This window comes from Musa acuminata, chromosome BXJ1-9 (genome assembly GCF_036884655.1).
Source record: "Musa acuminata AAA Group cultivar baxijiao chromosome BXJ1-9, Cavendish_Baxijiao_AAA, whole genome shotgun sequence".
Lineage (NCBI taxonomy): Eukaryota > Viridiplantae > Streptophyta > Magnoliopsida > Zingiberales > Musaceae > Musa > Musa acuminata.
In genome coordinates, this window is record NC_088335.1 from 10,303,309 (window position 1) to 10,316,465 (window position 13,157).

Consider the following 13,157-nt stretch of genomic DNA (forward strand, 5'->3'; position numbering starts at 1 on the left):
TGTATGCTCATCATATCCATGGGACTATTTTTTGACTTCTTCCATCCCTGATTCCACTTTTTTACTCAGACAAAGTGTCATCTCCAATCACTTCCCTTCAAAGCTTTCTCTCCTTTCATGGCCCAAAGGCCACCCTGCACACTGCCCTCTAAAGGAGACTACGGCAGGCGTGGCATCCATCTCCCAATCTTGGTAGAGGTCAAACTCGAATCAGTGCCCACTCTCGACTATCGCCTTTGAACTCCATGCACGCAAGTTGAAGCATAAAGCAGGTTGGCAAAGGGTGTGTGTTCCCAGTGAAAGTGGCCCTCGAGTGGGAGCTCGGAGTAAGAGAAAGGTGGGAGAGGAAGGCAAAAGAAGGGAACAAAGCCCCGATGTCCCAAAAGAAGAGCCTCATGGCACCATCATGGCCTCCTCACAGATACCCCTCGAGGACATGACAACATAGGATAGAAGGAGACGATGCAATTTAACTGGAGTGAGAAAGCAGCAGCTCCCCACTGCCCGACAGAGCACAATGCCCTCACCCCGAAGCTTCAGCTGAAAGAGGAATACAAGGAAATAATCCCAATTGGTGATGGCAATTTTAGTTCGGATTGTAGTGGATCAAAGTCAGGTTGAGAGATATATGAGATGAAAGACCCATCGTTGACGAGATTCGACACATGGTATCATGCACGAAGTAGGACATCCAAGTGCTGCTGCTGCTGTGTTTAATGGCCTCTATTTAAGCTGGTTGGTAAGGGATCCGGAGGCTTGCTGGTAAACGTATTTATTGTCTGGTTTTGGCCTTTCTTTTGAGAGGAAACTGATGAGGTGGGTGGCCACGCTCTGAGGCCTCCCTCTGCATGAGCGCCTGAGGACGGGGAATCTCTGCGAGCCATCACGTTCCAAGGTTCCCCTTCCAGGTAGAGCGTGAAGGAAACCACCAACCTTCTGTTCTACTTCTGATCTCTTTTCCTTACTCTCACGTTTCTTGTCATTAGATCGCTGATCCAAGCCACCATTTTTTAAGTCTGACGGCGACGCCATTCCATCATGATCCCTGATCTCTTTGACCGACGAAGACCGAGTAGCCCTCCTCCCTCCCTCCCTCCCTCTCTCTCTCTCTCTCTCTCTCCCCCACTGTAACACTCCGAGCACGAAGCTTTACTGACGAACTCGGTTGAGCTGCTTTAAATGGTCTCTTACGTGGGATTGAGCAGTTGGAACTCAGAAATGTTGAACAAGGGGAATAGATGATTATGTACATGACTCATTAGAAGCAACTAAGAAACTAGCTTAAATGAGAAGACACAACCAAAGATAGAGAGATCAAGAAAAAGAAGATACTTAGTTGAATGGGACGGACTAATTATAGGGAGATGAAGTGAGGGTTAACATGGCATCAGGTTGAGACCTAAGTCCATGTTTTGTGGTACCAAGCGAGGTTTCGTCGATGGCGACGTCGGCTCATCTGCTTGCAACCCACGCTTGCTGCTGCTAATGGAACACCCGTCGAGTGGCACTCCGAAGAGCCTAGGCCTTGCGCTGCTACTTTCTCCATTGTCGGGGTGGTGGTTCTTCGCGGAGCGATGCAGGGGTGATGGTGGCGATGGCTCTGATCCGGCGATCGTGAGGGAGCTACTGGACGTGGTGCTGCCCGAGTTGAGGCCCGCCCTGCGCTGGTTATAGGCGGAGGAGAGGAGAAAGTTGGCGGAGGCCGCGGCGGTGGAGCTGGGGGCGACGGGCCGGACGTGATTCTGCACTAGGTAGATGATGTCGTTGTAGAGCTGCCGCATATGAGACAGCTCCGACATCAGCGCCGCGTTGCTCCGACGCAGCCTCTCGTTCTCCTCTATCAATGCGGTCGCCGTCGCCGGCCCTTGTCCTCCTCCCCTCATAGCAGTATCGTTACCACCGACAAAACTGTTAGTCCCGAGGACAAGGAGGCGTGGCGATGCGACCTCGCGCCAATGGGGACTTGGAATCTGTTGGTCGTCGAAAGCATGATGGTGGTAGAGAGGGAACAGAGAGGGAGACGAGGGCAACGGAAACAAGGAGGAAGCCGAGGCCGTCTTACGACGATGGATCTCACATAGCAAGTGCTTCTCCCCCTTACGAAAGAACTCGTTGGCGAACTCCCATCTCTCAGGCACCACCTTGCGAAACCCCTGCATCACCAACTCAAAGCGGGCATTAGTTTGGACGGCAACACAACACGCGGGCACACAAGAGAACGAGAAGCACGCACGTAGGTGTTGAGCTGGCGGACGAAGCTGGAGAAGTTGTTGTGCTTGAAGTAGCTGGGGAGGATGTCGCGTGCAAACTCGGGTGGCCGCCACACCACGAAGGTGGAGACGCGGTCGTCGCCCCAGGAGACGACGTGGTCGGTGGCGGGGTCGTCCACCAGCTGGTAGGTCTTGGTCAGGAACGGCGCCGGCACGGGTCTGTTCCCCTCCACCACTCCGTCGCCGCCATCTGCAGTGCCCCAGCACTCGATCTCCATGAAAGTGGAGCCGGAGCGTGTCTGCTTGGGTTCTTCGGGAGGGAGGGAGGGAGCATGTGACAGGTGCGGGAGTGCGTGTGAGGTCGTGCGATGGTGGGTTTTGTTTGTTCTCTTGGTGGCCTCGGACGGTGTGTGAGAGGAGGGAATATGTGTCTGTCTGTCTGTCTTGGAAACAAAGCGCGAGCGAGAGAGAGAGAGAGAGAGAGAAGAGAAGGAAAGAGAGATGGAAGTTATAGTTCAGCTTTCAAGATGAACCCGTGACCCTTCGTCTCTCCCCGTGGCTTTAGTTGGCTTGCTTTCTCTCGCTTCGGCTGTGCGCTGTCGAGCTCTGTGAATCAGTCTTTTTAAGGTGGTGTGGGTTTCGGACTGTGGTGAGCTTCCCCTGTAGGGCTGAGAAACCTCTTTCCCTGCGCTGCTACTCTTCTTATATCGGTTTCCGAATCTGCTGCTGGCGAGAGCACGCACTCAAAACAAGCATGAGCGAGGGCATGGGGGTGGGGGTTGACTGTGGTCTGACGCTACTTTTCCCGCCCTTTCTATTCTTACGTGTACGTCTGTCTTATCGTGCTCATTAATATCACTTCCGCAACTGGGGATTTCAATTAATTGCATCACGGAATGCACTTACGCGTGTGAGCATATTGTTGGTTAATATTTTGGATCAATTGGACATGACTTTTTTGTTTTTGTTGGCATTTTATTCTTGCTTTTTTCGTGGAAAATATGTATATTTTTGTTTGTCTTGTACCGGATAATTAATTTGCTAGATATATTCTTTTGGAATAGCATAAATATCGGCATAAGATTAAGATTAAGACGGAATACGAAGATGACACCCAACCCTTGGACACTGTTATATTATTAGTCCACATACCTCTTTTATCTCGGTCAAAGAGGCTAAGTCAATGTACTCGTCTTCCAAATACGTTTAATAGCTTATGTCCTCTCTCTCTCTCTCCCGCGAACGGGGTGTGGCATTCACAGCACAGCCTGAAACCTTTAATGGTGCGTATGCGTTTTTGCTGCCGACATTCTCCTTTTCCAATGTGAGCAAAAAAAGACGTGTCTCGAAAGCTGCCATGACGCCACTTCATTCCCTCCCTCCACCATATCCCTCCCGCGATGTGATGATTCCAGCTTCCTTCCCCCTCGTCACAGGCCAAAAGCTCCGCCTCAGCTTGGCTCGCCGCCCTTGCTGTTTCATCAGGTAGGCGATGACGGGGATAAAGGTGAGCAAAAGATTCACCAACTTCTAGGAGATCAGCCGCAGCACCGTTAACGCCATTCTCTTCAAGGCAGGCAGCCTGTGCGCGATGCCATAATCGCTGATTCAATCACTGCAACTTTTGCTTTTTCTCATCTGTCCTTCCGGTTTCTCCTCTAATGATGTCTCTAAGTCTAACATGAGGAAATGGTTTGCCATTGCAAGGACACCATAGTTATCTCCTCATTCCGGCAATTCTGAAACTGATCTTATTCTTCTGAACCATTTAAATGCTTTGGAGATAGGACCACCACAAGGTTCTCAGTTGTAGAGATCCTTTTCAGACATCCCACTGCATGTATCGAACATATGCATGCGAAATTTGGTTTCGAAGATAGAGCAATATTAGTATAATAATAATAATAATAATAATAATAATAATAATAATAATAATAATAATTTACTCTGACATCTGTTTTGAAGCTATTAATTAGAGTTTTATTTACATTCATAATTAAATAATACAAACAACAATCTTTCAAAATATTCAGAATTGGCTACAGACACTTTCTTTTCATGTTGGTTTGGGTAGAATGCAAGATCTTTATTTGAGATAAGCACATTTTAATATTGCATTTGTATTTCTATTTTATTCATAAATAAAATACTTCAGATTAAAATACTTTATTCGTATAAGAGTGCAATAATGGCGAAGGATTAACTCTTTCAATAGAACGTACTATTACCCAACATATTGTAAACTATTGGTCTGTGAGAGAGGAGAAGATTCTGCTCTAATTCCAAGAACCACCATGCATGTTACCCACTTGTGGACACTGTCAACCATGTATCTCAAGGTCAGGTCCCTAAAATTAAAGCTCAGTTGCCCAGTTGCAGCAACAGTGTGTGCCACTCCACACTCAGGGGAGAGAGAGAGAGAGAGAGAGAGAGAGATTGCCCGGTTGCAGCAACAGTGTGTGCCACGCCAGACTACACGGATGAGTGAGTGAGTAAGCGAGAGAGACAGAGAGAGAGAGAGAGAGAGAGAGAAAGAGATTGCCCGGTTGCAGCAACAGTGTGTGCCACGCCACACAACAAGCATGAGTGAGTGAGTAAGCGAGAGAGAGAGAGAGAGAGAGAGAGCGAAGCGCCTCGAAAGTATTAGACTAGGGAGCATATAGCCTGTTAAAGAGGAGTCCTCGGAAGCATTAAACTAGCCGACGATACAGGCTGCTAAAGAGGAGTGTGAGGTTTCCACAGGAGATGGGCGTGGAAGGAATCCAACCACATGGTTGTCTTCTTCTTCTTCTGCTGCAGCAGCTGCTGCTAGATCCGAAGGGGCTCTTCGAGGTTTCTCATGTCGCAATTCCTTGTCTATTCTCCGTGGGCGAGAAACACGAGAGCTGCGGCAGCATCTTTTGCTTCTGTTTCCATGGCATCGTCGTTTGGAGACGCGGGAGTGCAGTCAAAACTGGAACTAAGATGGAGAGAACAGATGGGAGAGTCACGGGATGGCGGTGGTTGGCGACGCTGTCGCCTGCTTCATGTCCAAATTAACTGTTCTTCTCTGCTGCTCCCCGAATCGGACGAGAGAAAAAGAGAAGAAGAGTCCTATTGACAGACGAAGCATGTATAGGGTCAAGAGATGCATTGTGGGATAACATGACCTTTGGTGGCATCTAGTTGTTTCGATGAGAGCCAAATTTATAGCTACGTCGTCTACAAATTAAAGGTAGTTTATACGAAGAAGAGAAAAATTCTGAAATTAAAATAATATTAAAAAATCAACAAACTAAAAATATATACATAATTTAATATGATTTGATAAGTTTCACTTATATCTATAATAAAGTCAATTATAAGACATTGAGTTATCCTCCTTCATATAAATTTTTAAGAATTTATATATATCATCTTTTACCTTTTATAGAAATTTTATGGTCTAGGTTTAATGGGCTAACTGACCTATCAACTTCGTTTAATCTAAACCACTGATTAAAATATTTAAGCTGAAGTTGATAGTAGTACATTCATCAAACTCAAATCAATCTTAATCTTACCCATTTTCTTTCGACGTGGGACTAATCAGAAGTGTTATAAGAAATGTTTGAGAGTTATCCGCTTTATATACCCGAAGAAAAATTGACAATCATAAAAAATATTCTTTATCTCAAAATCTAAAGATACATGAGATATTTATAGAAAAATTAAATCCTAATTACTATAGTTCTATTCTTTCACGAGAACTTCTTAGGATTTCGGATCTTACCAATATTGATTTCAAATTTTAAAATAATTATCAATTCAACAATTATATAAATACATATTTATATTTTTAAAGATATTATATCTCATGAATAGTATAATGAAATATCCACCAGCTCCAGCTAGAGAGAGAGAGAGAGGAATATGTAGCCTCGTATAATACATTCTAATATGTTGTTTTCAGTATTTGAACTACAGTTTGCTGGTTTACTCTTACAATAACTATATTGTGATATTATGAAGCAAGTAACAGATTGCAGAAGCATCACCACAAACTCGATTAAGATGTTGAGCTTACAGTCCCAAAGCCATCGAAGCATGAGAAGAGACAAAGAGTAGAAGCAATTCACAATAAGAGCAGCGAAACCAGAATATATATATATATATATATATATATATATCCTGTCTACAGGATTCCATGACAGGCTAATGCCAAAAAAGGATTGCGTCACACCTGGAAAAGCTCCTATGAACTGATATCCTCTAAATGTTTCTCTTATATGCCTCGTGTGATTCTTTAGTCCTTTGATGCTTTAGAAGCTAAGAATGGTCAAATGACTTGTGCAGTAGGGATTTCGCTGTGGCTCAGATCTAATACAACAGAAGACAACAAAGAAAAGAATGGCTGATCAGACCAGTCTGCTCTGAGAGGACATGAAAAGGCTGTTCTTATCACATGCTACTCTTCTTCTCTTCTTAAATGGGTCACGACTCATAACCCCATGTTCATAGTCAAACAATTAAGACATGCTTCGGTCCCAAATAATAATTCAATTAAGAGAATCAATCCCCAAACCCATTACTAGGAAAGAAAAACCCTGTGATTATTTTTTTAATAATAATAAAAATAGTATGGTATTTTTATAGAATATCTAATCCTTAGTTACAAAAATCCTATTTATTGAATAAAAAAGGTAGATTTATTTTTTTATTAAACAAATTTGTCCATGGATTTTTCAGTGTGTTTTCAAAGTTTTTTTTTTCTGAATTACCTAAGAATTTCAGCCAATATTGGAACAAATATGACATTGTTTATATAAATCCATAATTCAGGAAAAAAATATGATAACTCTAGAATAGCCAATATTGATGAAGTAATCAAAAACCAAGTCTAGTTAGAGCAATCAATATTAAGTAAGTGACATGCAAAAGCTAATCCTAGAAAGCTAGGATTGGGAGTACATGGTATGTTCCCCCAATTTATTATACATATTAGATAAGAAATTAAGACAGGATTACTTCTCTAACTATACTTGTCGTAAATTTGATTGACAAATATCATAATCATTCTGAAAAAGATTGATATACCTGACTGAGTATTTGAGCAAACCCGATGTACTGCTATCTAAGAATGACAAATTTCATCTTGTCTAAGCCTAAACTTGGCTAATTATGTATCATCTTGATTTGATTAGTAAGGCTTCATTGGTGTACTGTTGTTAATTTAGAGGTAAGTGATTTAGACTCAATGAAGTTAATGAGTTTCTTTTCCCATCATATTAGATCATGACAAATACATAGCTACTTAACCTATTCCAGAACTTGATAGAAGGATATCAAACTTTCTATGTGCTAAGAGCTTTCATTCATCCGTTTGCCTTAAGCTAAAGGGAGAGGGTTGCAAAGGGCGAGTCAATATGGACTATGGAGAACTACCCAAGCCCAACAATCCATGAATTGGCTTGTTGAGCTTCTACCACACAATAAAACCAAATGGAACACTTCAAACTAGCTTAATAATTTAAATTGGATTTACAATCAAGTTATGAGAAGCTCGATCCATCCGACTCGAGAGCTTGATGAGATACAATGAGACGATACCCATATTTATTAAACCAACAACCTAATATTTTTGAGGTTTCGATGCATATAATTAGAATAATATATTCTAATGGCATCTCTAAGAACAATCCAACTCTCTCTTAAGGAGGCCAAAAGCAAGCTTCTTCACAAGCTTATTTATGAGTTGTATCTCAAACTTAAATGAGTAGAGTTCGATCACATTCAATCTTGAGTTGTCTTGAGTTGGAGTGACTTTCTTTAAAAAATTATCAAATCATAGTAAGATGACTTTTTTCCCAATGATGGTTGGATTAAACTTAATATTGATGAATCATTTACAATGAATCTAAAGAAGAGGGAGTTAGGTTTCTTTATGCTTATGTTTATCATAGAGGATGAAGAATGCTACTACAAAGAACAAAGAGGACATTCAATGTGTCTTATTGGAAGGAATCACTAAACCGATAATCGAGATGGATGCTGCTCTGGTGGCTAAGATTTTAAAGAGAAAAACCAAACCTCCATGAAAGCTGGTCAACATCACTAGTAATGTTTTACACTTAATTTAAAATTTATTTGAATATTCTATTGTGCATATATTCAGAGAAGGAAATAAGTGTGTCAACTTACTATATAATTTTATGAGATATAATAAGGTCATTGATCTTTGGAAACAGCATTAGCCAAATAGCATATGCTCTCTACTATCTTTTGATCGGCATGGCATTAGTTGCAATAAAATTTTAAGGTGATAGAAGTATTTTTATTTTTGAAAAAGAAAATTCTTGAGTTGCCTAAAGCACAAGTAGGAGGGAATTCGATTCAATAATTAACCTTGGTGATCAAGCTAAAGGTAGATTTTAAGAGCCGATAACCGAGTGCTTAGAGATGGCTTAATCCATTTCCAATCCTACTTTAACCTTGTTTTCCAACATAACAAGGTGAATTATGCTTGTGGGCTGAGCCATGACAACCCTTTTTGTGAATTTGTATGATGATATCAGTCCACTATTAAGGATATTTTTCATTCATGAATAAAGTATGAATCCCAAGTCACACTAATAAGTAGAGTATGTAGCAAAAATTCCAAGTGAAAACTAAATAAGAAAAAGGAAGAAATGGCCAACAAGAACAGCCTCAACAAAATCAAAATCAGATGCTTTGCTCAAGATAAAATAGATAATAATTTTTACTGCTCTTCCTGAATATATTATGCATTAAATAAGGAATTTTTTTTTACATGATTTACTTACATTTCTTGTATTGTAACTCACACACTAATCGAAGCCCACTTGGGATGTTATTGCCAATGTTTTCACCCGATAGAACTTCTTGTTCTCCTTAAAAGAAAGATGGTGTCATGAGGACAGGCAATCCAACTCGGCAACCACCACGACATGGTGTTCATTTTGGTTCTCTTCATTTCAGTAATAATGAGCCTCGTATGCATGCAGTACTGGGACTATTGCATCCTCTTTTCTCTCTCTCCCTCTCTCTCTCTCTCTCTCCTTCGGGACCATTGCTATTTCATCTTGTCACGTATGTCGTTTCAACCATTTACTATGTCACAGTGCCATTCTTTTTAACATGGTTTCCCTTCATTAGACATTATGCCATGTTCAGCCAAGCTTGTCGGACAGTGGGAGCAGCCACTGTTCAGCCAACGACAATACATTCACATCGCATGGGATGAATCATAACATAGAGCTAAGGTTTTATTTCCGATAAGACACGGAATAAATCAAGCTTTGATAAAAATAAAAAAAGTACCATAATGAAATTTCTTTGTCATAATACGGTAAGTACTACGTCATGAAGAACATGCGACAAAAGAATTCACTGCTTCGGCAGACACGCCACGGTAAAACATTGGAGAAGACGCTTCTCGCCCTGCATTAACTATGACCTCCCAATTCTTATATATAGCCACCCTTTTGGATTGGTAGTCCTCCGCCTAGCGATCTAGTGATACTCCTTTTCTCTGCTCTTTCCATCACCTGTTGTAGCTGCCTGTCCAATCACTCTCTTGATTGCCTCCGACTTCTCCTCGTCAATATGTCTGTCATGGAACAAATGGACGTCGACTTCTTGAACGCTTCTCCGGAGCTACAGGTGGATTTGATGAACATGATGCTGCAGTTGCAGCAACTTGCGGAGCTATCGGAAGCCCTGCCGCCTAACGAACAGCTCTCCGCAGCTTCCCCGCAGGCGTTCCATTCCTCTCCCACCGCGCCTGCCTCGCCCGTGTTTGCTGGTCCCCAGACTTCCTCATCGTCTTCCTTGGACGCTACCGCTGCCTATGATCCAATCATGGGGCCACTGTTGAACGGTAGCCTTGCGGGCGACCCGTCGCTGGCGAGTGGCCCGTCGTCGCTTGCTCACGGGCCGGCCTCGACGGCGGCTATGAGGGAGATGATATTCCGCATCGCCGCGATGCAGCCGGTCCACGTCGACCCGGATTCCGTCAAGCCGCCGAAACGCCGCAACGTGAGGATCTCCAAGGACCCCCAGAGCGTGGCGGCCAGGCTCCGGAGGGAGCGGATCAGCGAGCGGATGCGGGTGCTGCAGCACATGGTCCCCGGGGGCACCAAGATGGACACGGCGTCGATGCTCGACGAGGCCATCCACTACGTCAAGTTCTTGAAGACGCAGGTGCGGTCACTGGAGCAGGCGGCGGTGAGCCAGGGAATGGGGGTGGCGGCGGCCCTGCCGCCCACCGCGGGGCTCATCCCGTCCCCCGGCGGCTACTCCTACTTCCAGGACATGTACCAGCTGCAGGACCAAACGTTCATGAACTTTGCCCAGATGTAAATACAAGCTAGTGGAGTCCCAGCGCGTGATTTATTAGGTAGCGAGGAGTTGTGTCGAGTGGTGTTCTTGATGAAGAGTTGATGCTCCAACTCTTCCACCCTGCCTCTGCCCGTCTCATCTGTGTATCTTCACCCGTGTGCGTGTGTGTGTGTGTGCGTGAGCGAGTGATAACATAGGATGGTTGGTCCGCCGTGTATGTTTTTACTTGGTTCACAGAATAGAATGTTTCTCCATCTTCAATTCTCTCTGTGAACCGCACATCATCATCATCATCATCATCGTCATCGTCAATCCTTGCAGGTACTCGTTGTTGGGTACGTAAGTGCATGGGAGCAGCACGTGACACGCGGAGACGGTTTGGATAGGCTGTTGGTTGCGCCATGAACGTGAGGAACTCGAGCCACGTGACTCGCGCTTGCACACCGAGCATATAAAATAAGCGCACCTGATCTCACCAAGATTTCACGTGGCATTCATGCATGCATGCCTGCCTGCGTGGCCGTCCTCTAAATCCCCTTCATCCTTGTAATCCATGGGGATCGGATGCATGATTTAAGACGACCGCGCTTTAAACTACGTGCAAGTGTCTGATTGGCGCCATTAAGTCCGTGCAAACAAGGGAAAGCCAAGTCAAGCAGCTAAGAAGGATATTAATATGTGTGGCTGCAATAAATATAAATGATAGATTTTGGTATTTTGGCCGCGGGAGGGAGGTCGTTATAGTACTTTGTCTGCTGACCGGCCCTGCTGGTGGTGTGACGGTTGGAGAACCGTCGAGTGGTCGGTTGGGGGCAGTGGGGTCGGGCGGTCGGGCTGTCGGTAGAAGTGGCTTTTAAGTCGGGCGGGCCCACGTGGACGTCGCCCTTCTAAAGGATCCAACCTCGGTCAATTATGACTCCGCGTACCGCAAGCCCGAGTGGGGACAGGGTCAACCGGATCTTTCGCATGGATTTGGTCAAGATAAAAAAGGACGACCACTTCGAGGCTGGTTCACCAGGCTCCGCACCCCGGGGTTCCCACTCGCCCCATCAATCATTAGCTTCACTCCCAAGCCTTCCTCCCCTCAATCCCTTCAATCATTCAAAGATGAACATACATGCCATCGATTCGATTCCAAGTGCGAGGACAGTAGATTCAAAGTCAAAAGAAGCAGCATTGTAGCCGTTTCACACCCTCGGTTGATGGGGAGTGAGTTCGATATAGACGTGAGTGATGATAGGGAAGTTGTACAGCTGCATTTCTCGTCTTGTGTTGGTAGCAGTATCAACAGTCGTTTGACCACCACAGAGTTCCAATTCAATTATACCTTTGATTCTATCAACAAGCTTTCCAGCTGGGGCTGTGGACCTTCTGAAGACTGGATCCATCTTTTCTTTCTCTTCGCTGAGATAGTGTAAACTGATAAGCTGATGTTTAGGAAGTAGGTAGTCACCAAGATGGCATTCAGGCAGAAATCGAATCCTTTCCTGTGTAGATCATCACAGCTCGAGATAAAGATATCACTGTCAGAACTGAGGTGTTAAAGAACATTCACCGGAGCTATTCTGCCGTCACAGCATGAGGAAATCATCATCAGATGAGGGGTGAGTGATCTGCTGATTTCTGCGTTTTGGACGAGGCAATTGTGGCAGGCCTTAGAGACAAGAATTCCATCGCAAGAATGAACGGTTAAGGTGACAGAAGCTCACCTTGTCTGAGCCAATTCCTCCCCTAATACTGTCGAGGAGCATTTCAAGTATACCGAATACCATGGGGAGGTTAAACACCACATGATCTATTCGAGTGCCTTCTTCTGATCTATTGTCGAGGTAAACTGGTGGATGTATTTGCTCTATTATAGCCCCTTAATGTTCTTGGCCAGGTAGAATGCTGTCGAAATTTCTACCACCAGAACTTATAGGTTTCTCAATTACATCCTTGACAATGACAGAAAGAAATATGTCACAAATATAGGGCTTTAGGTTGCAAAGATATTCTCCTCAAAGTGCTTTTAATTGAAAGGAAGAAAGGTTGTCTATCAATTACTTGGGATGATCACCTTACAGGGTTGGATAAGGTGGAAAAGAGGCTGAAGAGTTCCAAAGGCTCATTACTGTTTTCTTGGATGCATGCTTATCTTCCTTAACTCAGTTTAATGTTTTCTTTATAGTTCCCAGTAGGATCGTTCAGACAATGGATCGATGGGCAAATGGTGGTGGAAGGTCATGAATTCAATTTCTTTGCAAAGACTATTTGGACATGATCGAAGTATCAGTTGATTGTCAGTGGTCAACATGGATTAAGCAATGGAGGGTATTTGGAGACCACAATTTGTCAGGGCTTGGAAAAAGATAAAAAAGAATAATTCAGACATCACAAATCTTAGCCCACCAGAATATAAGAACAATTTAGACCATTACAATCTTCCCCCACCATGGAATTATGTATTACATTACAATTTTTATTTCTTCGTCCAATATATTAGCTAGAAAAATATTTGGCTGGTTAGAAAAGAGTTGAGTCTCGGTAAGAAATAGCACAAAGAAGAAGGAAGTGGTCCTGCAAAAGACCCTACTTTATGCTTTTGTCCTCGTTACGATCCAATGATGGTAATGAACGAGGTGAGGG

At 43.8% G+C, this 13,157-nt stretch overlaps 2 protein-coding genes across 2 annotated transcripts; one reads left to right on the forward strand and one right to left on the reverse strand.

Moving 5' to 3' along the window:
• Window positions 1-1,235: 1,235 nt before the first annotated feature.
• LOC135594265 (heat stress transcription factor B-4c-like) lies at window positions 1,236-2,865 on the reverse strand. Its single transcript, XM_065084665.1, has 2 exons — window positions 2,234-2,865; window positions 1,236-2,153 (listed from the first exon to the last, which is right to left on the reverse strand). Exons 1-2 carry the CDS (start codon window positions 2,486-2,488, stop codon window positions 1,377-1,379), a joined length of 1,032 nt encoding a protein of 343 aa, XP_064940737.1. The 5' UTR covers window positions 2,489-2,865; the 3' UTR covers window positions 1,236-1,376.
• Window positions 2,866-9,595: 6,730 nt separating this feature from the next.
• On the forward strand, window positions 9,596-10,749 carry LOC135594266 (transcription factor HEC2-like). The gene has a single exon (XM_065084666.1). It carries the CDS (start codon window positions 9,795-9,797, stop codon window positions 10,548-10,550), a length of 756 nt encoding a protein of 251 aa, XP_064940738.1. The 5' UTR covers window positions 9,596-9,794; the 3' UTR covers window positions 10,551-10,749.
• The last annotated feature ends 2,408 nt before the right edge of the window (window positions 10,750-13,157 follow it).